Source organism: Neomonachus schauinslandi, chromosome 1 (genome assembly GCF_002201575.2).
Source record: "Neomonachus schauinslandi chromosome 1, ASM220157v2, whole genome shotgun sequence".
Classification (NCBI taxonomy): domain Eukaryota; kingdom Metazoa; phylum Chordata; class Mammalia; order Carnivora; family Phocidae; genus Neomonachus; species Neomonachus schauinslandi.
In genome coordinates, this window is record NC_058403.1 from 74925965 (window position 1) to 74952890 (window position 26926).

The window sequence follows — 26926 nt, forward strand, 5'->3', positions numbered from 1 at the left end:
TCTTCTCTTCTCTTCTCTTCTCTTCTCTTCTCTTCTCTTCTCTTCTCTTCTCTTCTCTTCTCCTCTCCTCTCCTCTCCTCTCCTCTCCTCTCCTCTCCTCTCCTCTCCCCTCCTCTCCTTTCTTCTCCTCTCCCCTCCCCTCCCCCCTCCTCTTCTCTTCTCTTCTCTCTTCTCATGTATCTGCCTTAACCCTAGAGAAGGACAGCTCTGTCGACAATTCTAACTTCTTTCTTCAGTCCCTTTCTTGTGTCTGCCCATAAGAAGAGGGGTTGGTCATTGACTGTACTGAACATGAGTCAGCTCATATTTTGCTGGTAGGCAGTTTCTTTTCTGTAAGAAGGAGGCAAATGCTCTGCTTTCTCTTTAACTTCTTGAAATCAGGTGCCAAAATCTTTATACTTTCTATTCCCATGTGAAAAACACAGCTAGTCACATAGTTATGAGGGTCTAACTTTGCAGTGCAGGCCATACATTTACTCTCTCTCTTCTGTCTGTGCTACAAGGTGAAGGAGAGCAGCTATAAACAATCATGTCATTAGTTGAATAAGTGGAAGTTGTTCCACAAAATAGCCATTCTAGATTTAAAGAAATCTCACTTAGACATCCAGTCCTAAGTACATTCTCTCTTCATATTTTACTGGAGGAACCCTGTGTTGGAGTTTATCAGGTGAACACCCAAATTAGCACGTGCATGTGCACACACACACACACTCGTTTCCTCATTGGCATATTATTTTTGTATGTGTGTACACTCCCTTAGCAAGTAAGCTCAGGAGAAGAAACAAATTATTATTCATATATTACAAATTTAAAAACTGAAGTCCTGAGGTCTTAGAACTTAACCAAGGTCAAACTGTTAATAAAAACCAGACCTAGGATTTAAATCCAAATTTTTTCAGTTTACTTTTAGTCTTCTTATACCTAATCTGTATTTTTTCACACAGACATTATGTAATTAGTTAAATTTGATTAATCAAAATGTCTGTAGCATTTTTTACATTCTTATATAAGATCTTTGTCATTTTTATTCGTCAAGAAATCAAGTATATTATCTATTTTACTAACACCCAATAATATATGGAATTTATGGATTTCAGAAAAAAAAAAACAGTGTTCCAAACTGGAGGAACAGCATTTTGAAAATGGGAGTTGAGTGAGAGAGAGGGGAGAACAAACATTAAATGTTAACATAATTTCCATACCTGAATAGGAAATGAAATATTATCCTATAAGTCACTGGCTTGTCATCTTTACACAAACATTATCAAAATATGAGGTCCTGGCTGATGTTCCCACATCAAAACCTTTACAGATCAGAAAAGACAAGGAGAACAAATGCAGAGTCACACTTAACAAATAGAACAAAACTATAACCATCTCAACCTTGAAATATTATAGTCAGAAATGGCAGCTGATAGCTTCATGGGAATGATAATGAGTTCACAGTAAAAATCCATGCACCTTCTGAGGAGTGTAAACATTCTGGGAGATAAAAAATATATTATCTGATACTAGAGAAGATAGAGCTAATGGAACAGAAAAAAATATTTAAAACATGGATATAAATATTCTTCGAATTCTAAGGGAGATGTTAGAAGACAAGAAGCAAGAATTAGAGATATTGGTTGTCAAAAATTTAATAGCTGAAGTAAAAAAAACTGAAAGAATTAAATAAGAGAATGATACTGCCTAACATTGATATGGATGTTAGGCAGAGACATGTCAGTACTTTCATACTAGGAATACAAGTAATGAAGGAAAATAATGCAAAGAAAGCAGTAAATTAAAAGAATAACTGAGAATTCCTAATATTGAAGCCATAAGATCTTAGACTGAAAAGCTTGGTAGAGTTTCAAGCCTTAAAGGGAAAAAAATCTCAACATCTTAAAGACATACTGATATATAAGAATATCAAAGATAAAATCTAAAGGATTCAAGAGCCTAAGAAAGTAGTTTTTAAAAGCAGCAAAGAATCAGATTGTTAGCTCTTCTTGATCTACAGATATGTTGGACTATTTCTTAATAAAAATAAAAACACTAATTAACTTTTCATCTTAACCTATCTTATCCATAGGAGCATGGGTAGATCTCTCTCTCTCTTTTTAAAAGATTTATTCATTTATTTGAGGGAGAGAACATGCAGGGGTGAGGAGCAGAGGGAGAGGGAGAGAGAAACCCAAGCAGACTCCGCGTGGAGTGTCTGGAGCCAGAAGCAGGCTGATCTCACTACCCCAAGATCAGACCTGAGCCAAACAAAGAGTCAGTCACTTAACTAACCGTGCCACCCAGGGCCTGGGAAGATTGGTAGATCTTTATTTGTTCACAAACTTCCCCAAACTGCTTTTTTGGGGATTTAAGAAATAAGCTCATAACATTTTAATTTGAAATGGGTCTTTATCAAATTGTACTTCTTTATTTTTCATAACATGTTCTTCAAAAAGTACACAGGGACATCATAACTCTCCTTTTATAATACCATCAAACAAAAAAGTATCTTAGTTGTGAATAATGGCTTTCAGAATCCTACTCTTATGATTGTACTTCTCTTCCATTGGCTTCTAAAACTGCTTCCTCTTATGTTCACAAATTTGAAGGATAGACTATTCTAGACCTGGTTGGTATTTAAAGCAAATTAAATTAGCCTCATGCTAGAAAGTCATATTAATACAAAATGTCATATTTGCTGAAACATATTTTTTCACGTTTATTTTAAAGTAAAAAGTAGAATCACAATTCTCAGTCAGAATGTGGACTATTATTAAGAGACACATATCCCTTACTTAAATCTGGCTCCATTAAAAAAGTCTTCAGGAAGCCCCCTCTAGTGTCTGAAGGATGCAACAGCTCACTGGCAGAGGATTTGAGAGACACACGGATGTGAGAATTTTAGATTGTCTCCTCTAACTTGGCTCTGTGGGACCACGGAGATCATCAACCCCAGTATCCATTCTGTTTACAAATTGGAAAACTAAATGTTCAGTAAGAAAGTGCCTTGTCTAAGGTCACACTGAAAGTCAACAGTATTTATCATGTAGTAGAACTCAGGTCTCCTGACTCGGAGTTCCCAGAAAAATCTATTCTGGCCTGCAGACTTGCATTTGGGTCAAGCAGGCCCAGAGTGAAATAAAAGTAAGGAGTTTTGAAGATGTGGGATTTCTTTTTTTTTTTTTTTAAGATTTTATTTATTTATTTGACAGAGAGAGACACAGCAAGAGAGGAAACACAAGCAGGGGGAGTGGGAGAGGGAGAAGCAGGCTTCCCGCGGAGCAGGGAGCTCAATGTGGGGCTTGACTGTGGGATTTCTTTTAAATGGAAAAGATATAAAAATGAGGAAAGAGCCATTGGGATAAAGGAGATAAAGGAGAAAAAAAGAAAGTTAGCAAAAAGGGCAAGGGAACCATAGTTCTTTAAAGAAGAGAAACCCAGGGATGGGGGAGAAGGATGATGAGTTAAGATTTAACATACTTCAGAATTTATTGGTAGGTGATTGGAAATATTCTTAAAATATTTTATTTGTGGTTCTGAAAATAAGATCACTAATGAAATTTAGCTACTCATTTCCCACTTATTAAAAGTTGTCACCTAAGGGCACCTGGGTGGTTCAGTCGTTAAGCGTCTGCCTTCAGCTCGGGTCATGATCCCACGGTCCTGGGATCGAGCCCCACATTGGGCTCCCTGCTCTGCGGGAAGCCTGCTTCTCCCTCTCCCACTCCCCCTGCTTGTGTTCCCTCTCTTGCTGTGTCTCTCTGTCAAATAAATAAAATCTTTAAAAAAAAAAGTTGTCACCTAAAAATAAAGTTGTTACCTAGCAATTATTTTTATTCTTGTCACCTGTCTCAGTAGAGTTTACTGATAATGCAGAACATGCAAATGTCATAACAAGGCAAGAAACATTGATTTTCCACCCCACACCAGTTCATGATGATGGACTGGCAGTGGTGGTGTGAGCTAAGCTAAAAACAGTGCTCATATATTATCATTGAATAGAATCTGCAACTTTTGGTCTCTTCATCCTTCCCTGAAAATGTATAAAGGGCAAGGCTCCTCTGGAAAATACTCCAAGAATTACCCCTAAAAATGTCAAGTTTGAAACACCCTAGTTACTTTATCCCTGAGTATGACTTTTCTCTGCATACTATTGCTAGGATTAGTCTGCATAAAATATTTAACTATTTCTTGTTAATGAGCATTGAATGTGATAGTGTGCTGTAGGCGTAGAGATGTGCACTGGGGAGGTCATGGTCTCGTGGGGAAAACACAAAAGTATGGAAGAGAAGATAGGAACATATCGTGTCTAGTACCTTTTAATTCCAGCCTTTTCTATGCCTTAGAAATGATGGAATGTGATGCCGAGCACTCTAGTGATGTGTTCCCAATATTGCCAGGTAACTAACATACGAGTTCCTCCTCACCCATAATACTGGTATAGAAGGTGAGTGAACAAAGAAGATACATCTTGAACAGCAACTTGACAGAAAGATAAAAATGTTTTAGAGACGAAGCTGCCACATGGAACAAACAGTATGAGCAATGAATTAAGAAAGTGCTAGATATGTTTGGGGAAGAGCATGTAAATGGATGAGAATTTCTCAGTCTCTATAATATATTTCATGGGATGGAATTACAAAACTCCTTAAGACTGGCTTATTTACTCATTAATTGAGCTGGTCTGTGCCGGACAAGAATGGTAGGGACTTGGAAATAAATGAACTGTGGTTGCCTCTACTGAATCTATCTATAACCACTCTCATCATTTGCATCACACTGCTGTAAAGTCCCTTTTAAAAATAAAAAGGACTTCATAGGAATTTCATTCTCCACCTCATCTTCAATTTTCATCATCATTATCATAGATGAAGTTAAATACCAAATAAGTAAATTATACTGAGAGCCAAACCTGTGCCATGCACTGTTCTGGGTAGTTTTACATGCATTGTCTCATCTTATTTTTATAAAAAACTCTCATCAGTGGGCAGTCCTATTGGCCCACTGGTAAAAGAGAAACAAACAGTCAAAGCATCAGAGCATTCCCAGCAAAGGTTCTCCATCATATCTTTTAGCAAGTTGCTATATTTAAGAGAGTATATACAATATTGTATGATTCCTATATTTATGAAAGATTTTATTTATTTATTAGCAAGAAAGAGCACAAGTCGGGGGGAGGGGCAAAGGGAGAGAGAGAAGCAGGCGCCCCATTGAGCAAGGAGCCTGATCCAGGACTCATCCCAGGACCCTGGGATCATGACCTGAGCCGAAGGCAGAAGCTTAACCGACTGAGCCACCCAGGCACCCTTGATTCCTGTATTTTTGTGAATCTCACAGAGTTATACCTATGAAAATTTTATAAATCTAATTGGAATACCATTAAAACTAAAATGCTATAAACATTTTCCAACCAGCGAATGACTCTATCATGCTTGAAGATATATGATACCTACTTGCAAAGTATAAGGAAAGTATGATGGGTACACCCACCCTGGTGGAAGATGTGACACACAAGAGATCTAAGTTCAAATTGCAATTCTACCCCTATGGCAAATAATATTTCCTTCAGGATTCCATTTTCCTACTTTTTATTTTCTTAAAGGTTTTATTTATTTGAAAGAGAGAGAGAAAGCATGGGGGGGGGGGGAGGAGCAGAGGAAGAGGGACAAACAGACTCCCTGCAGAGCAGGGAGCCCAACACAGAGTGAGGACTCCACACTGAATGAGGACCCTGAGATCATGACCCAAGCAGAAGTCAGAAGCTTAACCGACTGAGCCATCCACGCACCCCTCCATTTCTCTACTTTTTAAAACACAGTGGAATAACCACCTCATCTCTAAACCACATTATAAAAGCTCTAATTACCTCAAATATTGTTGATTGTTTTCACTCTTTGCCACAGCTTCCCTTTCTTACCACCCCATCTTCACCATCCTACCCAGAAGCATTCATTTAGTCATAAGAGGGACCCAAATCCAGCAAATTATTCTACAAATGAGTACTCTGAAGGGATAGCTAAAGTAAGTTCTACACTGTATTCAAGAGGAAGAGATCAAAATACATTTAATTAGCTTTGGGACATCTTTCATAACTTCATCTTGTCACATTATCTGACAATAATCCACATCTTTCCAGTATTTTGCTCACTTATTCTTACTATGTTTGATTTCTGCCTTCCATAAGGCATCTAGTTTCTCGACTGTTCTCCCCAATTCTTTCAGTTCTCTTGAGACATTTTTCCTTTATGACCCAACACTCCTACCATTCCTTTACCAAAACCTTCAAATCTGTCACTATATTGAAGTTCCTATAAAACTTTTCAACTAGGGTGCCTGGGTGGCTCAGTCATTAAGCGTCTGCCTTCGGCTCAGGTCATGATCCCAGGGTCCTGGGATCGAGCCCCGCATCGGGCTCCCTGCTCCGCGGGAAGCCTGCTTCTCCCTCTCCCACTCCCCCTGCTTGTGTTCCCTCTCTCGCTGTGTTTCTCTCTGTCAAATAAATAAAATCTTTAAAAAAAAAAACCCAAAAATCAAAAAACAAACTTTTCAACAAACCATCAAACATAGATCAATCCACACATGCTTTTGATCTGTCTCTACTCCTATGTTACTGATCACATAATTTAGTTACTATACACCCATGGTCTTTCTCTTTATCTGAACCCTAGAGCTGATGGTTCTTGCTCTCTTTTCCTTCTGTGGCAATTTTTAACCTTCATAGCTTTCTACAAGCCTGTATCTCTATCTCTCAATGGATTTATTGTGTCCTTCTTTGTAGAGAAAAATAGAAATTCCTAAGTAGATACTTTCTTAATCTTCTATCAAGAGTTGTGTCACATCAATTTTCCACATCTTTTTATCACTAATTAGCCCCTCTACTTATTGAAGTTCTAACCCCTATGCTTTTTATGGATTTTGAATCATATCCTTTCTGTCTTGAAAGGCACTTATCTTATTAAAATTTTGCATTTGGATACACTATGTTCATGTGTATAAGACACAATGTTATTAGGATAACAATTCTTCCAAAAATGATAAAGAGATTCAATATAATCCCAACCAAAACCCAGCAGTCTTTGGAGGAAATTGACAAGCTGACATTGAAATGCAAATGGCTAAGAATAGTCCAGATATTTTTTTTTTTTTTTAAGAGAGATAGAGATTGAGAGAAAGAGAGTGCGAGAGGTGGAGGACAAAAGGAGGGGGAGAGAGAATCTTAAGCAGGCTCTATGCCCAGGGCAGAGCTGGATGTGGGGCTTTATCTCCTGACCCTGAGATCCTGACCTGAGCTGAAATCAAGAGTCAGAAGCTTAACTGACTGAGCCATCCAGGTGCCCCTAGCCTGGATATCTTTTGACAACAAAAGATAAGATTTCAAAACTTAGTATAAAATTATAGTGATTAAGACAATGCATTACCGAAGCAAAAAACAAACAAAAAACAAGATGAATTGAACAGAATAGGAAATATAAGTTAAACTCAAATATATGATCACGATTTATGACTTGTGAAAATGGTAACACTAAAGTGCAATGGAGAAAAATTTCAATCATCTTAACAAAAATACTGAATCAAGTGGATATCTCTGTGGAGAAAGATGGATCTTAACCTCTACCTAACACAATAAAACATTACATCAGATAGACTTCAGATATAAATGCACAAAGTAAGACAACAAAACCTTCGGAAGAAAAGATAGGGGTAGCCAAAGATTTGGGGTAGCCAAAGATTTTTAAAACAGGACACAAAGAATTACCATAAAGGAAATATCGATCAATTAAACAATTTTAACATTCAGAATTTCAGGACATCAGAAAACATCAGTCGGAGTGCAAAGATAATACACTAAGTAGGTGAAGATATTTTTGTTGATAATGAAGCAAATGCTCCCTTAACTTAGCAAGATAGGATTAATGTATGATAAATGGATTTTTGGGTTCTCATTAAATATTTGATTACTTTGGAAACTATTAAGTGCCTAGTAAATGACAGGAGCAGGGTACTAGCATCTTTACACATATTATTTCATTTATTCCATATCATAACCATGTAAAACTGTGTGGTAATATATTTATAAAGAAATTAAGAAATATATTTATAAAGAAGGATTTAGTAATTTGCTCCCAGTCTCACTTCTAGTAGGAGACAGAGCTATGATTTAAGCCACCGTCTGAATTCAAAGTGCAAATTCTCTATAATGTGTCTTGGTTGACTTTATTCAATAGCTAGATGTGTGCGTATTCTGTGTGACCCACTTCACAGATAGAGTGTATCTTAAATTCTAAATAGAAAGAGATTTGAATGTCATTTTTATGCCATTATCCTCAGTGGATTCTTAAATTTGAATAATCTAACAGCTAAGTGGATTTAAGACAATGCTGAAGGGAAACCAGAAGAAGAAAGGAAAACTTCAGTGAAAGAGAAGAAAAGGGGATCCAGAAAAACTCTGATATAAGAAGACATAGAAATGAATGGGAAGACATTATATAGCCCAGAAACAGAAAGTGGTATTTCTGTGTAATGGAAAGACTCTACTAGCCTAGAAATATGGAGAAATATATCCAAGAAAGAGCTGTGCTAGGGTCTCAAGTGTGAGCCTGGCAAAGTCCCGTGATCTTTCTGCTAGTAAGTTCTCTGTCTACAAAAGGAGAGAAATGGACCAAAGGATCTCAAATGTTCTTTGCATCTCTGATATTAAATGCATCTCTGTGTGTCTACCAAGTGCTACACATAGGGCAAAGGACATACAGAGCCATTGCAGAGTAAACCAAATTTGTCTACAACTGATGCTTTTCTTTTCCATTTATTTTTCAAAATTATGGATTAGTCATATTTAAGTCAATGCTTTAAAGAATTATAAATCACAATGTTTTTTTTTTTTCCTATAAACTTTTGGTTTCACTTCTACCAGGCATGTGTTTTATATTAAATTGTATTGAGTTCAGTATTAGGAGGACAATGATACTGATTTAGTGGCCCATGTGACTATCTTGGCCATTTTAACATACACTTCTTTCACATGTACACCTTATATTTAGATTTCTTTTGTGTAGATAAATACCATTGTGCAAATCTCTGGGCCACATATATACATGCATACATGCATGTATGCATGCATACATTCATACATAAATAGAGTGTGAATCAGCCAAAAATCCCATAGAGGGCAGTATGGTTTTAGCTGACACAGTATTAAATCCTATTTTGTTGTAAAGAATGTAATAACTCTTTCTTTAAAAAATAAAGGGGTGAGGGGCAGAAGACTTCCAATTATAAAGTTACATATAATCATTGTAAAACCTTTGGAATATACCAAAGTAAATATAAATTTTAAATAAGCAGTAATTGATGTTTTAAAGACACACACATATATATAATCATTTCAGTAATATATATATTGAGTAATATATGGTAATACATACATATATATATAAACATTTCAGTAACTCTAAACGGTGAGCAACAACAGGTATTTAATGCTTTCTGGATTAAAAAATGGTTAACTTTACAGAACAAGCAAGTTAAACAAAGTAAATATAAAGACTAATTCTTTTGATTTCTTGGATCTTAGAAAGATCAATGTTCATCAGTATGAAAATAAAATGAACATTATTCTGCTAAAAATAGCAAATCAATAAAAGCATAAAACAAAATGAAACATACAAATGTTTTATCAATTATTACTTAAATTAGAAATGGACTGCAGTCTCCCATAAAAATACTTGTTTTTAAACTGTATTTAAAAAAATCAGTTTTATGCTATTCATAAGAATCAGAATGAAAATTAATGAAAATCTTAAAGCAAAAGCAATTGAGACAGAGGAAAGGAATAGCAATCTCAGAAAGTGGATTTTATAGTGATATAGTGATTTTATATCTAAAGAAGATATAAAGTGGTCTGGCATGTATTAACAAAAGACATGGGGACCTGGGTGGCTCAGTCAGTTAAGCCACCGACTCTTAATTTAGGCTCTGGTCATGATCTTGGGGTCATGAGATCAAACCCCGCTTCGGGCTCCACACCCATTGCGGAGACTGCTTAGGATTCTTTGCCTCTCCCTCCATCCCTGCCCCCCCCTTGCTCTCTTTCTCATTCTCTCAAATAAATAAATAAATAAAACATTTTTTTAAAAAGACATTTTGTGAGGAAGATATGCAGTCATAGGCTTTTGTATGACAATACAGTAGCTAAATATATGAAGTACATATTAGAATATTGGCAACTTGATGAAAATATACTTAAAATAAGAACTTCCATTATGTTTCTTTTGAAATTTGAGTAAATCTAAGCACTTTGTGAAAATTTACTCATTTAATCCTCACCATAATAACCCTGTGAAGTGGACACAATCATAACCTCTATTTACATTTGAGAAAAAAATACAAAAGATAAACTATTTTTTTAAGAAGTCCAATAAAAATGATAAAGCCTTCATAAGCCTGTTTAAGGACAAAAGAATAGGAGTAAAATATGTAAGATTAGAGATAAGACTTAACTGCAGAGGATATTAAAAGAATAATGTTATGATACATAATTATAGGACAACATATTTGAGAACCTAAAGAAATGAATGATCCTTTGGCAAATTATATAATTACCACAACTAAATGAAAAAATAAGTGGAAATTTTTAAACGATTACTAATAACAAAAAAAATTGAAGGAGTGAATTAGATAGAGATATTGAAAAGAAATTTGATAAAATTAAGTGGTCATTCTAATAATAACACCAAATAAAATTAGAAGAAACTATTAGATTTAATACTTCACTATGCAAGTAAAACAAGACATATTGCTATAAATAGCAAAGCTTTACATTGTTTTATGTAAGGCAACAGACTGGCTAGGGAAGCCTGCTTTTAACGTGAGTTTTCAATATTGGCTGGAGGTGTACTGAAAGCAATAGGGTAAGGAAACAAATTAGTATTAATATTGGAAAAGAGAGAGTTTCACCTCCTTCTGCTGTTTTCTATGATTGTATCCATCCAAGGATATTCTAGAAAAATCTATTAAAATTAATATGAGCATTTGTTAGAAGTCTGGATGCAAGACATACATTAAAAGAAACAGTGGTTTTTCTCTTTAGCCCTGAAGCATGTAGGAATAGAAAGAGAAAAAAAATCTCATAGTCATAATAGCACACATACATAGACAACTGAAAATATTTAGAAATTAGCAGAGTAGAATAGGACCTATATGAAATATATGTATTAAATATATATTAAATTATATATGAAATATGTATGTATATATATAAAAATTATGAATACATAAAATATTCTGAACAAATGAAAGAAGGTGAAAGTTGCTAATTGAAATGTGAAGTATTGCAGCCAATTTAAAAGAAGCAATCTAGCAATATCTATTAAAACTATAAGCCCTTTGACCCAGCAAATACTCTCCTGGAAACCTATCCTTAAAAGATAAATCACTCCTACGTAAGGATATATGCATGGGAAAAGTTTATTATATAATATTTATGGGGAAAATATGGAAATAATCTGAATATCCTTTGAGAGAAATCATTGAATATATTATATAATATTATAGAGCCCAATATAATATTTTAGCCAATATATTATTTTATAGCCAACAAAATAAAATATATTAAAATTATTTATTTATTTCATTTCTACAACATATCAGTGAGTGAGAAAAGAAATATTATATGGACAAATCTATATACTATCTTTCTATTCTTATGTAACATGATGTTAAATGTAAAATAATGTTAAAAAGAGCCATACATGGTATGTGTGCATGTATTATATATAGATGTCTATGTATTTAATTATGCAGGCATGGATAAATTACTTATATGAGGGGTGTTGGTGGGCGACAATGTCCAGGACAGGGAAAGACAAGTGCTCACTATGACTGTATAACAAATAACCTTAAAACTTAGTGGCTTTCATCAAAAAAAAAAAAAAGAAATTTTGCCATTTGCAATGATGTGGATGGAGCTAGAGGGTATTATGCTGAGCGAAATAAGTCAATCAGAAAAAGACATGTATTATATGATCTCACTGATATGAGGAATTCTTAATCTAAGGAAACAAACTGAGGGTTGCTGGAGTGGTGGGGGGTGGGAGGGATGGGGTGGCTGGGTGATAGACATTGGGGAGGGTATGTGCTATGGTGAGCACTGTGAATTGTGTAAGACTGATGAATCACAGACCTGTACCTCTGAAACAAATAATACATTATATGTTAAAAAAAAAAAAAGATAGTACGAAGGGAAAAATGAAGGGGGAGAAATCGGAGGGGGAGACTAACCATGAAAGACTATGGACTCTGAGAAACAAACTGAGGGTTCTAGAGGGGAGGGGGTGGGGGGATGGGTTAGCCTGGTGATGGGTATTAAAGAGGGCACATCCTGCATGGAGCGCTGGATGTTAGACGCAAACAATGAATCATGGAACACTACATCAAAAACTAATGATGTAATGTATGGTGATTAACGTAACATAATAAAATAAAAAAAGATGTAAATTAAAAAAGTTAAAAAAAGAACAAAAAACTTAGTGGCTTAAAGCAGTGATTCTCAATTGGGGCTGATTTTGCTACCCCCCCAACAGACATTTTTTGATTGTCATCATTTACAAGGGAGTTACTATAGGCAGGAGGCCAGGGATGCTCGTAAATGTCCTGCAATGCACAGAACAGCCCTCCACAACAAGGAATTGTTCTGTCCAAAATATCAGTAGGGTGAAGCTGAGAAATCCTAGCTTAAAGAAATGACAATATTTATTTTGCTCAGGAATCTGCAATTTGGGTAGGGTAGAGCTCAGGAGAATGGCTCACTTCTGTTCCACCCTGGGTCAGGCTAAAAGACCAGGCTGAAATCATGTGAATGCTCTCTCACTCATGTGGTTTGGTTTTGATACTGACCATAGGTTGGGACCTGAGACTGTCAACTGGAATGCCTATCTCCTGTAGCCTGGTCTTTCTCGTAGCAGTGTGGCTGGGTTCCAAGGTTGAGTAGTGAGAGGAGGAGACAGAGAAATTAAGAAAGAAGTCATAACACCTTGTGATGTTTATTTAGTTGAGGCAGTCCCAAAGTCCCATGCAATTTCAAGAGGAAGGGAAACATACTTACGTCTTGATGGGAGTGGCAAGTTTCTAAAAGCACATATGCAAATGGAAACACTACTGTATCTCTTTTTTAAAAATATATCTGCCACACAAGCAACAAAGAATGATACATATTTTTAAAATAACTTCCGTAAAATTATCTATAAACGTGCATGTGGACATTTTAGAATTCCTGGTAAGGTTAACAATTTTACACATCAGTAACCATTTGTTATTTTCTTCTATGAATATTCGTGTCTTCTGCACATTTTTTCTATTGTGATTTTAGAGTTTCTTTATTTCTATATATATTTTATTATGAATTTTCCTCCACATCTTCCAGAAAAACATTTAAACTTCTTCAAGGGATAGAAAAATACAAGAATCTGGCATAGAAAAAACAGGAGAGACAGAAGAAATTAAAGAAACGCAAAGTTGTCGATGAAGACCAGAAGAAGGGTAAAAATTAGTGTGATGAAAACCTTTACCTTCCTATAGGCTCTACACTTACACAGCCAATGGAAGGAGGGAAATCTGGACCAAATTCTCAATATACATATTTATTTTGATATAAAAGACAAAACTGACCAGGGGATGGGTGGGGAACTGTGAGAAAAGAATATAATATGTAATGAAATACAATGATTTCAATGAAATGACAAGCTTCACAGCTGCTCTTAACACAGAATTGGAAACCAAACCTTCCCAATATTGTGTGCCTTGCTCTTTGTTCATAATGTTATTTATGGAATATTATTCAGCCATAAAAAGAAGGAAATCTTGCCATTTGTGACAATATGAATGGACTTTGAGGGCATTATGCTAAGTTAAATAAGTCAGAGAAAGATAAATACTATATGATCTCACTAATATGAGGAATCTAAAAACAAACAAACAAAAAACCAAATTCATAGTTACAGAGAACAGATTGGTGGATGCCAGAGGTGGGGGGTGGAGGAGTTGGGGGAGTGGGCAAATGATTGAAGATGGTCAAAAGGTACAAACTTCCAGTTATAAGACAAGTAAATCATGGGGGTATGATGTCTAGCATGGTGACTATAGTTAATAATACTGTATTGTATATTTGAAAGTTGATAAGAGGGCAGATCTAAAAAAGAAAGAAAAAATGTTTTTATGCTTAGAAAGTCCTCCTGCAGCCAGAGTCCAGATTAATATTAAGAATATAGTGCTTTTTGTGTTAGACTAAATAATGATGCTTAAACAAGTGGCATAATATGGCTAATATAACTGCACTTTAATTTCAGGATATTATATAAGTTTTTCTGATGTTATTTAGAATACTCATTAGAATAACTTTTTAACAGTTCTGAATTATTATAAAAGAAAAACACAGTAGCCCAGGACTTCATATTTAAAATGTGATTGCCTAATAAACACTGCAGAATTATTACAATCACTAATCATTCATAAAATAGCAACATTAATTAATAGCAAGATTGGAAGGACATTTAGAGATCCAGGTTCTGATTCTAGCTTTGCATTAAACAATAAGTAGCCTTGGGCAACTCGTTAAAACTCTTGGCTGTGTCTTAGGAGATGAGAGATCAGATGAGATGAAGTCTAAAGCACCTTGCTATTCTAAAAATTATCAATCTACATATCTTAAACTTTGGGAATAATACAGGAAGAATGAAAAAGAATATTTTTGTATTGTTTTTAAATGAGAGCTAGTTCTACACAAGGGTTTGGGGACCTGTATTGTCTAAGGTATAACTGGTTGGAGGAAGCACCTCAATTTGTAGACCCTCAAATTTGCAAGGCCATTCTTTTATCCAGTATTTGAAGATTTGGAAACAAATCTAACTGCACTCACCTTGTTAAAACCTTTCAGTAATTTCCCACTGCTGTTAAAATAGAGCATGATGCGGACATGACTCCGTCTCAACCTACCACTCCAGCCCCATTACTCACCAACGTTTCTGTTTCCGGTATGTGTTTCAGGGCTTTTGCAGGTGCTCTTGAGTCTTCCTGGTTGCATACTTGTCTCTCCTTCTCCACCTGTTCAATTCCTACTCTTCCTTCAAGTTTTTGCTAAAATATAGTTTCCTCAGGAAAATGTACCTAGACACCTCAGTCTACTCTTAGCTTTTTTTCCCTGGGACAAAGAGGTTGGGGATGCGGTTCAACACTCACAAGGCACTTTATAATTCCTCCCTTTTTGTGCTTATCACAGTTTTAATTTATGTAAATATGTGTGCAATATTTCCTCCTAGGGTATAAACATAATTAAGACAGAGACTATGTATATTTTGTTCAGTGCTTTCTCCCCAGTACTTATGTAAGGCAGCATGAAATGGAAGAGAAGTTCACTTACTTTTTGAGGGAATCCCTTCTTGCCTTCACTAACTAACCTCCCTGCTCTCTGACCTTTTAAGGAATATCTCCAGGGTTGGAGAACCCACAAATGCCCAAGAGAAACTTTCTTTTTTGACAACTCTATTAGAAGGAGCTTTAACTATTGAACGTAAAGCTATATCCCTGTAATTTTTATGTTTCTGTTTTGACCTCTGCCTTTACATAGAAAAAGTGATTCTTGAGGGTCTTCAACTATGTAGGACTTTCTCTGTTCCATACATATATTTTCAGCTAGAACATAATCGTATTTCTAATGTAAAAGAAATAATGCAAGCATCATGCCTGTAGGGAAATGGCTAACTTTAGAAGAACAAAAGATGAGACCAAACTTTGTTCCACAAACAGCAAAAGCAATACACTTAACTCACAGTTTATTAGCCTCGATAAAATAGAGAATTTAGTGAACCAGTTTTCACATTCTCCTTCTCTTCTGATTGCCCACTTTTTGGACAATTTCCTCCTTATATTCTTTAATTTATTTTTTAAATTTTACATTTTATGCAAGATATTGTCATCTACTTTAACTGTGTATTTTTTTTTTAATTTTCTAGAAATCCTGGTCTGCTCACAATCTGAAGTTTTCACAGGCATCAATGTGGGAGGAAGCTCAATTTGGTGACTTTTACCTTTGACTTGAACACTGATAAGGGATCTAGACCTGAAATCATCTGTATGATTTCATATATATTTGGATAACTTTTTTCTGATTATGAAAGCAAAACATGTTTCCTTTAAAATTTCAGGAATATGCAGGAAGGTGAAAATAGAATCATAATCACACTTCCCTTACAAAACTACAAACATCATTAATATGTTAGTATATTTTCTCTTTGTTTATTTAATTTATATAAATATGCTTGTATGCTTTTAATACATTTAATATAATATTGTTTGTCTATATCTTTAACTTTTTCTAAAAACATTTTCTATGGATATGCAATCCATGATATGGACATACTGCAATTTAATGAAAGAGTTTCTTATTATTGGATGTTTAGAAAGTTTTTACAAGTGTTTTTTATGCTGATAAGATGAACAAAGTTGTACATGATTTTTGTTCAAATTTATTTCTTTTATAAAAATTTTTTGTGCTTGCTGACAAAATATGGATAGTTTAAAGTTCTAAAATATATTTGCATATGGCTGAATTCCATGTGTATTTTTTCTCCTGATTAATTATATTTTATTACATAGCATACAATTATTTCTTCATGTATTTCTTTACATATAATCACACTCCTTTCTTTCTCTACTATGTTAAGAAACAAGCAACAGACACAAAAGGCAGGCACATGGAAATAAATGTTACCTTTATCACTTCAAGAAGTTTACTTGTCAAGCATGACTTACATTTGTAGTTTTAATAGGCTTTCTAATATGCATTTCTGAATACTATAGATTTAATTGCCCTAACACAGGTGACACTGGCCAGCCAACCCCCAGATGACGCTGTCTAACTGGGACAGAGCCTTCCCTGAAAGCTTTCTCCAGGGGAAGATGCTGTAGATGTTGACATTAATGTGGAAAACACATTTCCTTTTCTTCTTCCAATTTTTTTTAAGATTTTATTTATTTATTTGACAGAGAGAAGCACAGAGAGAGAGGGAACACAAGCAGAGGGAGTGGGAGAGGGAGAAGCAGGCTTCCCGCTGAGCAGGGAGCCAAATGCAGGGCTTGATCCCAGGACCCTGGGATCATGACCTGAGCTGAAGGCAGACGCTTAGCGACTGAGCTACCCAGGCACCCCTCTTTTTCCAATTTCATCAGTCAAATAAATCTGTTTTTGTGGGAATCATTGCCCTTGTATAGAAAAGCCTGGAGTGGAGAATGAGTCTTTGTTTTCAACACCTTTACACTGCCATCTGCAAGTATTTCAAAGCAGTGGGCCTCAGGGATTCCTCCAGATACATGCACGTGTATATATGCAAATATAAAAACATGTACATTTATACACTTCTAGATAGAATATGCAAAGAATATGCAAAGAATAATTGCTAATAAAAATTTTTAAAAGATGTGGGGCACCTGGGTGGCTCAGTCGGTTAAGCGGCTGCCTTCGGCTCAGGTCATGGTCCCAGGGTCCTGGGACCGAGCCCCGCATCGGGCTCCCTGCTCAGCAGGGAGCCTGCTTCTCCCTCTCCCTCTGCCTGCTTCTCTGCCTACTTGTTCTCTCTCTCTCTCTCTGTCAAATAAATAAATAAAATCTTAGAAAAAAATTTTTTAAAGATGCAACTTCTACGATATGCAACCTGAGTTTTTACCAAGTGTATGCTAGGACGGTAAACTGTTTTTTAAAGAGCTTAGTCAATTTGCTTGCTTATTGACTATAAATGACTTCACCTATAAATGAAGCTATTAAAATTCTTTGTATGTTTAAGATTGGCTATGATTTGGTCATGCAGTGCTAACCCTGCTGTTCCAAAGGTGGCAGCCAGTAAGGCTTCTGGTTGGATGAAGCAAAAACTGTGTTCACCATTGCCCTCTAAGGATTTTGGAGTTTTACTTTATTGCTGGCATGGTACTTTATTCATATTTGAATGCTTCTCTGTATTCATTCTAATGGCGTTTGGCATTATTAATTTCATAGCAATTACAATTCTTGGTATTTTCTCAAGATTGTTTTTTTTATTTTATTGTTATGTTAATCACCATACATTACATCATTAGTTTTTGATGTAGTGTTCCATGATTCATTGTTTGTGTATAACACCCAGTGCTCCATTCAGTACGTGCCCTCTTTAATACCCATCACCAGGCTAACCCATCCCCCCACCCCCTCCCCTCTAGAACCCTCAGTTTGTTTCTCAGAGTCCACAGTTTCTCATGGTTCGTCTCCCCCTCCGATTTCCTCCCCTTCATTTTTCCCTTCTTGCTATCTTCTTCTTCTTCTTCTTTTTTTTTTTTAACATATAATGTATTATTTGTTTCAGAGGTACAGGTCTGTGATTCATCAGTCTTACACAATTCACAGTGCTCACCATAGCACATACCCTCCCCAATGTCTATCACGCAGCCACCCCATCCCTCCCACCCCCCACCACTCCAGCAACCCTCAGTTTGTTTCCTTAGATTAAGAATTCCTCGTATCAGTGAGATCATATAGTACATGTCTTTCTCTGATTGACTTATTTCACTTGGCATAATACCATCCAGTTCCATCCACGTCATTGCAAATAGCAAGAATTTTTTTTGATGGCTGCATAATATTCCGCTGTATATATATACCACTTCTTCTTTATCCATTCATCTGTTGATGGACATCTTGGCTCTTTCCATAGTTTGGCTATTTTGGACATTGCTGCATTGGGGTGCATGGGGTGCACGGGGTGCACGTACCCCTTTGGATCACTACATTTGTATCTTTGGGGTAAATACTCAGTAATGCAATTGCTGGGTCATATGGTAGCTCTATTTTCAACTTTTTGATGAACCTCCATGCTGTTTTCCAGAGTGGCTGCACCAGCTTGCATTCCCACCAATAGTGTAGGAGGGTTCCTCTTTCTCAGGTTGTTTTTTGAATGTATAAATGCTTCCACTGACTAGAGGTTGGCATTATGCTTTCATTTTGTGAAAAAGAAATGTGCAAAACAGAGTTTGGCTAGAAATAACCAAATTTCATTATTACAAACTTCAAGTTTCTTTGATTTGACTATGAGTAAGGTGATTTTTGTCACAAATTATTGGGTTAATAAGAAACCAGTTAACATTTTATAGATTATGGATTTCAAAAATATGGAACTTTAAATTCACTATAGCTTAACATTTTGTATGTAAATATATTTCTTTGTCTTCTGTTCATGAAAGATGTCACAATATTGCAGATTCTCTGATAATTCCAGAGCTAGAAGGAATCCAGTCCCAGCTGTCCTGTTTTGCTATTACACTCTGAACTAAGCTTTTTGAAGAAACCAGGCAGTGATGTCCTTATTTCTATTATCTTCAGGATAAAATTGGATGCCATGGTCACTGCCAATTCACCTTTCTGGTTTTTAATGCCTCATCAGCAATTCATCTACCAACCACTAGATCAAAAATCCTTAAGAGGGATTTCAGGATCAATAAAGGCTCTGAAGCCTAGTTTGTGAAAATACTAGTGTAACAAGCATAAATTCCTTTTTTTGAAGATTTATTTATTTGATTGAGAGAGAAAAAGAGAGAGAGAGAGAGAGAGAGAGAGAGAGCGGGAGCATAGAGAGGGCGGCAAAAGGAAAGAGAACTTCAAGGAGACTCCAGGCTGATCTAGATCCGAGATCATGACCTGAGCCCAAACCAAGAGTTGGAGGCTCAACTGACTGAGTCACCCAGGAGCACCAGAAATTCCTTAATTTTCAAATCACAGCCAGATGAACATATCTCTGATGTATAGTAATTATAATAAGTCATTATTTTCACTTTTTCTAATGTGGTTGGAGTAATGAGGAGTAGAGTTGTATTTGGTTTTTTGTTTGTTTGCTTGGGATTCCACATCTCTAACCTTTGTAGTAATGTAAATTTAATTTCATTGTTTTGTATGTATTTTTATACTGGTGTTGAGATAATTTTATTCCAATTTGGCCAGACAGGTTATCACAGAGCAGAGTTTCCCTCCTAGTGCACCAAGGCATGATGAGTTAAAGCCCTGGGAGATATTGGTGACCCGTCCTCAGGGTGGCCTGACAGCGTCTAGAAGAAATGGAAACCCCCAAGCCTGTCAGGATAAACCTCAATTATTTATTCCAGCATGCCCACAAATATTATTTTCAAGTGTCATTTTATTGGAAAAGCCAGAAAACAATGCTACAGAGTGCAGGAAAGGCCTGCTTCACTTTGTACAATGAATACAGATCTTTATCCTTTTGCTAGTTATCCCTCAAATATGACATAAATAGTTAATATTTGAAAAATCTACCCTTAGACTTGAGAATCTTCAAATCTGTGAATATTATTATAGTGTATGATCTGCCTTAACATAATACAACCAAATACAACTGAAACATTAAGCAGTCACTTAATGAGTCAATAAATAAAGGGTTAAAGCTGGTTATAAAGCTATTAAAATAAATTCTGGCTGGAACAACCAGAAAGTAGTATCATAAATTTTTATCTCCTTGCCCTGCCCCCCCCCCGCCCCCACACACACACTTAGCTCTAAACTACACAAATCTAGTCAGGCCCTAATTAAATATTTCACTCTTTAATTTGTTCAAGGCCTTTCTCTTTTCTGGCTAATAACCTGATATAATTTTCTTAAACCTATTTTGTTCCTTTTCTGTTGCCAGAATTAACCGTTGACTTTCTTTTGTATAAATACCTTTGTTCATGTAGAAACAGATTTACCATGGCATGTTATTGCATGTGCATGGTTACTAAAAGCTCTGCTGCCTGTGGCTGGTAGGTAGTAGGCAAGACTCTGCTCAAATCAGCATGATTGATTTCCACACATAATTCTGGAAGGGTAAAACTCAAAACTATGCCTCAATGAACTAAACATGTCATGGTTCTCCAGACTTGCTAAAATTAAATATGCAAGGGGTAAGTCTCCCAGTGTAAATCATCTACTGAACTGAATTTTCTCTAAGAGTTCTGCTTTTCTTTCCTGACATGTGAAAGCAGAAATACAATCTTTTTTATTGCCTGGAGATTCAGCTGTTGAAGCTATAGGGAAAGGCCATGTTTGTAAAGAGAATTTCTATATATTTTTTTATTATATATGCTACTGAATTCACTAATGAGGTAATCAAATAAAGTGTCCTCCAGGGGTGAAATAAAAGAACATTCCATATGCCAATCTGTTTATTTCCTTGGTCCACCACTGATCACACACTACCCTTTCCTGTCTGCAGAGTTGGTTTGTGTGCAGGTCAAATTACCTTCTATTTTATTATTTCTTTGCCCTGGCAGGAGGTAGTACCCCAATTCAACAATTGGGCTGTTATTAGCTACCTCCCTTTTAACACCATCTCTTCAGCCACAATACAAAAGACAGTTTTTACTGATCTTATTGTTTATAGAAGAAAAAATAATCACCAAGAAGTTGCACCTCTTTCTTTCAAAAACGTGAATAAAAAATGGCCAAAGGATTTCACATTATTGCTTACTTGACTCATTGAAAAAAAAAAAAAAAAAACCTTCAAATAAACAAAAAAAAATAAGGCTTATACCCAAGCAGTACATCTTTTGTTTTAAAATTTTATTTATTTAGGGCACCTGGGTGGCTCAGTTGGTTAAGCGACTGCCTTCAGCTCAGGTCATGATCCTGGAGTCCCGGGATCGAGTCCCGCATCAGGCTCCCTGCTGAACAGGAAGCCTGAGGTGGGGCTCCTGCGACTGAACCACCCAGACGCCCCGCCTCCCAAGGAGTAGATCTTAAATAAAAAGATACGCTTAAATCAGATCTTAAGGATTTGGAAAATTTTCCATCGGTTTATGATTTCAGGTAAGCTTTATCTTCTGACTTATGTTCAATTATCAATAGCTTTTCACGGTTTAACTTTAGGGATCCCCTTACACCATATACACTCCCATTCCCACTAAGCTAAAGTAGCTAATGATTTCTGAAATGTCTCTGTGCTAAAATCCATCAAAGACTTTTAAAAAATATGTTTAGCTCTCAAAAAATCTGTTTAATAAATGTAGCTTTAATTTCAGTTATTTTTAGCAGGCAAGACACAGCAGCATATACGTTCAGAGAATCTTCTACATATAACAATATGGGCTGCTATTTGTGACTTAGGCAGTGAATTTGGAGTTTTCACGCATTAGTGGTCAGCTTTTTAATAAGCTTCTCAGATACATAATTTTTCCTTAATTTACCATAGGAGCTGAGAATTTAGAGACCATGATAATATAGCCCCAGGTGTTTCAGGCTCAGAGAGTAGAACAGACCGCAGGTATATTTGGACCCAAAGCCTACGCCCTTTTGTTTCATGTCATGTTTGCTCAATTGCCCACTTTGTGTCATTTTTAAGGTCAAGAGATCGTATCTTCCAGAGGTTCACATATCCAATTTATGAGTTTCCAAAAACAAAACAACTCAGTTCTCCTTTTTCTTCCCCTGGCTCTCATCAAAAAAATGATTAGGATTTTCTTTGCCATCAACAAGATCATCAATTCTCATAACCTAAACGGGTTTTTATCTGTTTCCCCCATCATCTCAGGGTCATATTGTCAGGGTATCCCCACCCCTTGTGCCACCCGCATGTAGTCACTCGTTGAAATGCGTCATGTCGTGTAACCCCGTGTAAGACCCATGAGTCCTGCAGGCAGTGATCCTCAAAGCTGGTATTATTCACTTAAAAATGCTTGTGAACAAGCAGTGTGAACAGGAGAAAGGGTATCGATCAAGTCTGGTGTCTTCCTCCTCTTCCTCTTCTATTCCTTCCTTAATGTCAGACACAGAACACTTCAGGAGCATTTGCCGTGTCAGCCATTGCTAAGTTTTTTGGATGCTGAGTACAATCCAGTGCAAAATGAATAAAGGTCAAACTGGTTTAGAAAGAGGACTATGAAAGCCAGATTCTGACGTTTTCTCAATCCCTACACGATGCCCGCATTAGTTTGCTAGGGCTTCCAGAACCACAGATGAGATGGCTTAAACAACATTTTCTCACATTTCCGGAGGCTGGAAGTCTAAGACCAAGGTGTCAGTGGGGTTATCAGTTTCTCTTGAGGCCTTTCTCCTTGAGGCAAACGGACACCTTCTGGCTGTGTTCTTACATGGCCTTTTTTCTGGGTACGTCATCTTCCCGGGTCTCTTCCTCTTCTTACAAGCACCAGTCTTACTGGATTAGGGCACCACCCTTATGATCTCTTAACCTTGATTCTCTCTTTAGAGGCCCTATCTCCAAATACAGTCACATTCAGGGTTGGAGATTCAACCTGCAAATCCTGAGATAATATTACTCAATCCATAAAAGTGCCCATTACAGGAATTGCTATAATGTGCAGTGAGAAAAAATAAAATAGAATTATGATAGTTAAGAGCAAGGATGCTGGAGCCAGAGGTTCAAATCCAGAGTCTGCTACTTGCTAATTGTGTAATCATCGGTCATGTTTCTTAACTTCAGTGCTTCATTCATCATCCACTGAAACAGGGACAATAAGAGCACCGGACCCCTAGGTTATTGCCAGTTGAAATAAGAGTTGGCTATTAGTAGTAGATGGATGGTTTTAAAAATGATATTACTCTTTTTTCTCCTGTGGATTATAACATCATAGGAATCGTGAGAATAAAATGCAAGAGAAAAGATGGGGGGGAACCAAATACTTTGAGAAGTATTTTTCTTAATTGTAATAACTTATTCTATATAATCGTAGTTGTGAAGATAGGACCAACACAGACACAGACACTTTAGGTTCTTAAATTTGTAGCTTAATTAATTCTTTATTGAACACCCATGGCAGGTTAGGAATAGTTCCAGGCACTTTGGAGACAACATTGAACAAAATGGATAGGAACGGCTCTTCCCCCGAAACTTTCATTCTAGAATGGATACAGATCATCTTCACATTTCACACCCACTTCAGGAGTTGAGGAAAATTAGATCTATCAAATAGTAGGAAAAAAGCCAATCATTTCACAACGTCATTCAGTAATTTGGTATTGATCACGTGGCCAGGAAATACACAGGAACAGTATTAAGTCTGGGGGCTGCTGCATCTGCACCCCAAGTGCTGCTCTGATCCCTGAGACCCTGCTTTAGGCTTTCTCCGACCCGAACGCCCTGGCGGGCAGGACCGACCAGTCCGCCCCGCCCTGCCCGGGGAGCCGGGTTCGCCCCGTCGGGCCGGCCTCGCGGTCCCCTCCCACCCCAACTCCCCGCAGACCGCGGGCAGAGAGCAGGCACCGAGCGGGCGCCGCGCGGGTTTCGAAGCCGCACAGCGCACCGGGACGCTGAGCGCCGCGGCAGGTCTCAAGGTCCCCGCGCGGCGGTCGCCGTGAGTGCCAGTGACTTTGGCTTCAGGTCTCCTGACCCACGTCACCAGTTTGACAGCCTCGCACCAAATCAGAGGGCGGCGCTCGCCGGGAGTCCCCGGCGTCACTGGGAGCTCCCGCAGATTAGAACTCGCCTCTCCTAGCTCCTCCCCTCAGTCCCATTTAAAGCTCCCACTGGCTTTCCGAAAAATTGAGGGCTCAGTTTCTGCAGCGCCTTCTTCCACTGCAAGATGGTAAGTGAGGAGCCGGCGTTTAGGTAATGCGCTGGGGAAACCTGGCGGCTCTGAGAGCTAGTAAGCTTTGCATTTATAATTTCTTCCGCCTTGGACGCAAGATTTCTCTGCTACCTGCCCATTAAAAGGGCCTTCTCTGCTGCCCCATCTGCTTTTGCTTCTCCCCTATCTTCTCTCTCTCTCTCTCTCTCCCCCTTCCTCCCTCCCCCCCATTCCCCATCTCTCTCATCCTTTCACCCTCTGTGTTATTTCTACTCTCTGTACTTTCTCTCAACTTTCTTTCCCTCTATACGTGCACTCACTTTTCTTTCCACCTGTTTCCTCTAGATTATGTGCATATTTGCAAACACTTGGATTTGAGTTAGTCTAAGGGTATTTGAGATTTGTTTTCGTCTCAGGTGTCAATTGCATAGTAGTTCAGATTTGATTTCAATAATAACCTCAGGGAAAGAGCCTATGAACATGCTTTTAGAATAAAGAAAATAGTCCTTGATAAACTTTGGGCTGAATTTCTTTGGTCTGCACTGCCCAAGCTGGACTTGCTTCAAGACTGGATTTTTTCAAAACTTACTGGGAATATTAACAAATTGTGACTTAATTAACTTTTCTCCGTGTCTCTCTCTTATTATTATTTATTTTCTCTCTGTTTATATTACGCCCAAGAAAGTCCTCAAGTCAACAAAGGACTTGTAGTGGTCAAAAAGAGTTTGTCCAAAGCTGGGCTCTGCTGAAATGAATGGCTTTTTACCTGATTAAACATTGACAAATAATTAAGAATGGGCTGTTGTACAAATTAACCCAGGAAGGCTGCATACCTGCCCCTGCTTGGACATTTGGAAAGAGTGTGTGTTTGAAGTTTAAGGAGTCGGGGGCAGGAGGGTGTTCACTGGCTCAGAACACAGTGGAGAATACATGCCAGGCAGTTAGTAGTGGCAAGATAACTTTGGAAGGGCATAGAGACCTAGTGCTGGAGAGACCTAGAGCCTGCTGTCTCAGCTGACTAGCATATTTCAGCTTTGATGATATGTTTACTTGGAGTGACTATATGTGACCGTGCTTGGGGTTAGGAGCAAAATGTATTTAGTTATCTCTGGAATATATCTATATGTCTATACATCCATATCAAACCATTTGGACCACTGTAGGATCCAGCAGCATTTAAAGCCAGAGGAAGGAGGAAGGAAGGAACGGGGCAAGTTTATAATTGAGAAACTAAGAAGCTAAAATAAGGAGATTTCCTTATATGTCATGTTCAGTCCATTTCAGCATTCTGGGCTCTTTGTCTTTCAAGGCTATTAGAAATATAATTAAGGTATTTGCTAGAAAGAGCTAAATAGTTCTTACACCTTTCAATCAGTAAGTAGAATTCCTTTTACTTAGATCCTGGATAGCCTGTTAGATGACTCAGTCATGGCAACAGAAAATACTCTTGGATATTTACAAATTTGGTCCATCCAATACTAGCCTGTTCTTTGCTGGGAGGTCCTAGGGAAGGTACTGGGTAAACCAAGATGCTGATTCCCTTTTAGTAATTATGTATTTTGACCACTTGAATTAATCTGGAATCTATGCTTAACACCTGTACTGTTTTTGATTCATTGCATGTAATTTGTGCCCCTTTCTCCCATCCTTATTCCGCTCCAAATCCCAATCACCCCATCTCCTGGGACCCTCCCCACCCCCGCCCCAATCCCTCATACTGACTTTCACAGAACACTGTTCTGCCTTGCCAAGACCAGTACTTTGTAGGAGGCCAGAGCTATAATTGCCCGTATTCCACTACAACGTCAGAATCTAGTGTTGACGTTTCCACGGAGACTTGGGTCTCTTTCTGGGCTGCTGGTCTCCTGGACAACAAAGAGCCCCAACAAGCACCACAGGCACAGGGTAAGTTCTGCTCTTCTGCTTTCCTGGTAGGTCTGAAGCCCTTTTCCAGCACCCATAGTTGCAAAGCATCATGGCCTAGAACCCTGTAGAAGAAGAGATTCTATGGGAAGTTGAAGAAAGCCCAAAGACTCCTGCATTTTACAACCTAAATAACCTGCTTTTCTATACTTGCCAGATAGTGAAAATGGGAATCACCCCCTTGTCCACTGGACAATATGTATTTCTCCCCACACTTAACAGTTCCTGGAGACTTCCAACCCACTGAAGGATTTTGGGTTGGGTCAAAGTTTTATAAACAATACTATGAGATGCTTTTGGAGTCAAGATACCAGCTGGACCATTTCTTTTGGAATTCAGGAAAGTTTCCCTGGGTATAAGAGAGAAGCAAGGAAAACCACTAACTTACTCTTTTATTTCCTAAGGAAGTCCCATGAACGATGTCCTATAAGTGGAAAAA

The 26926-nt window shown here is 37.4% G+C and overlaps 1 protein-coding gene across 1 annotated transcript in view; it reads left to right on the forward strand.

Moving 5' to 3' along the window:
• Nucleotides 1–26926, forward strand: part of GMNC (geminin coiled-coil domain containing) — a 46762-nt gene that overhangs the window by 14825 nt on the left and 5011 nt on the right. Inside the window, exon 2 of the mRNA XM_021692641.1 lies at nt 26295–26469. Coding sequence (XP_021548316.1) covers nt 26295–26469 — 175 coding nt within the window. The remainder of the gene's footprint in view (nt 1–26294; nt 26470–26926) is intronic.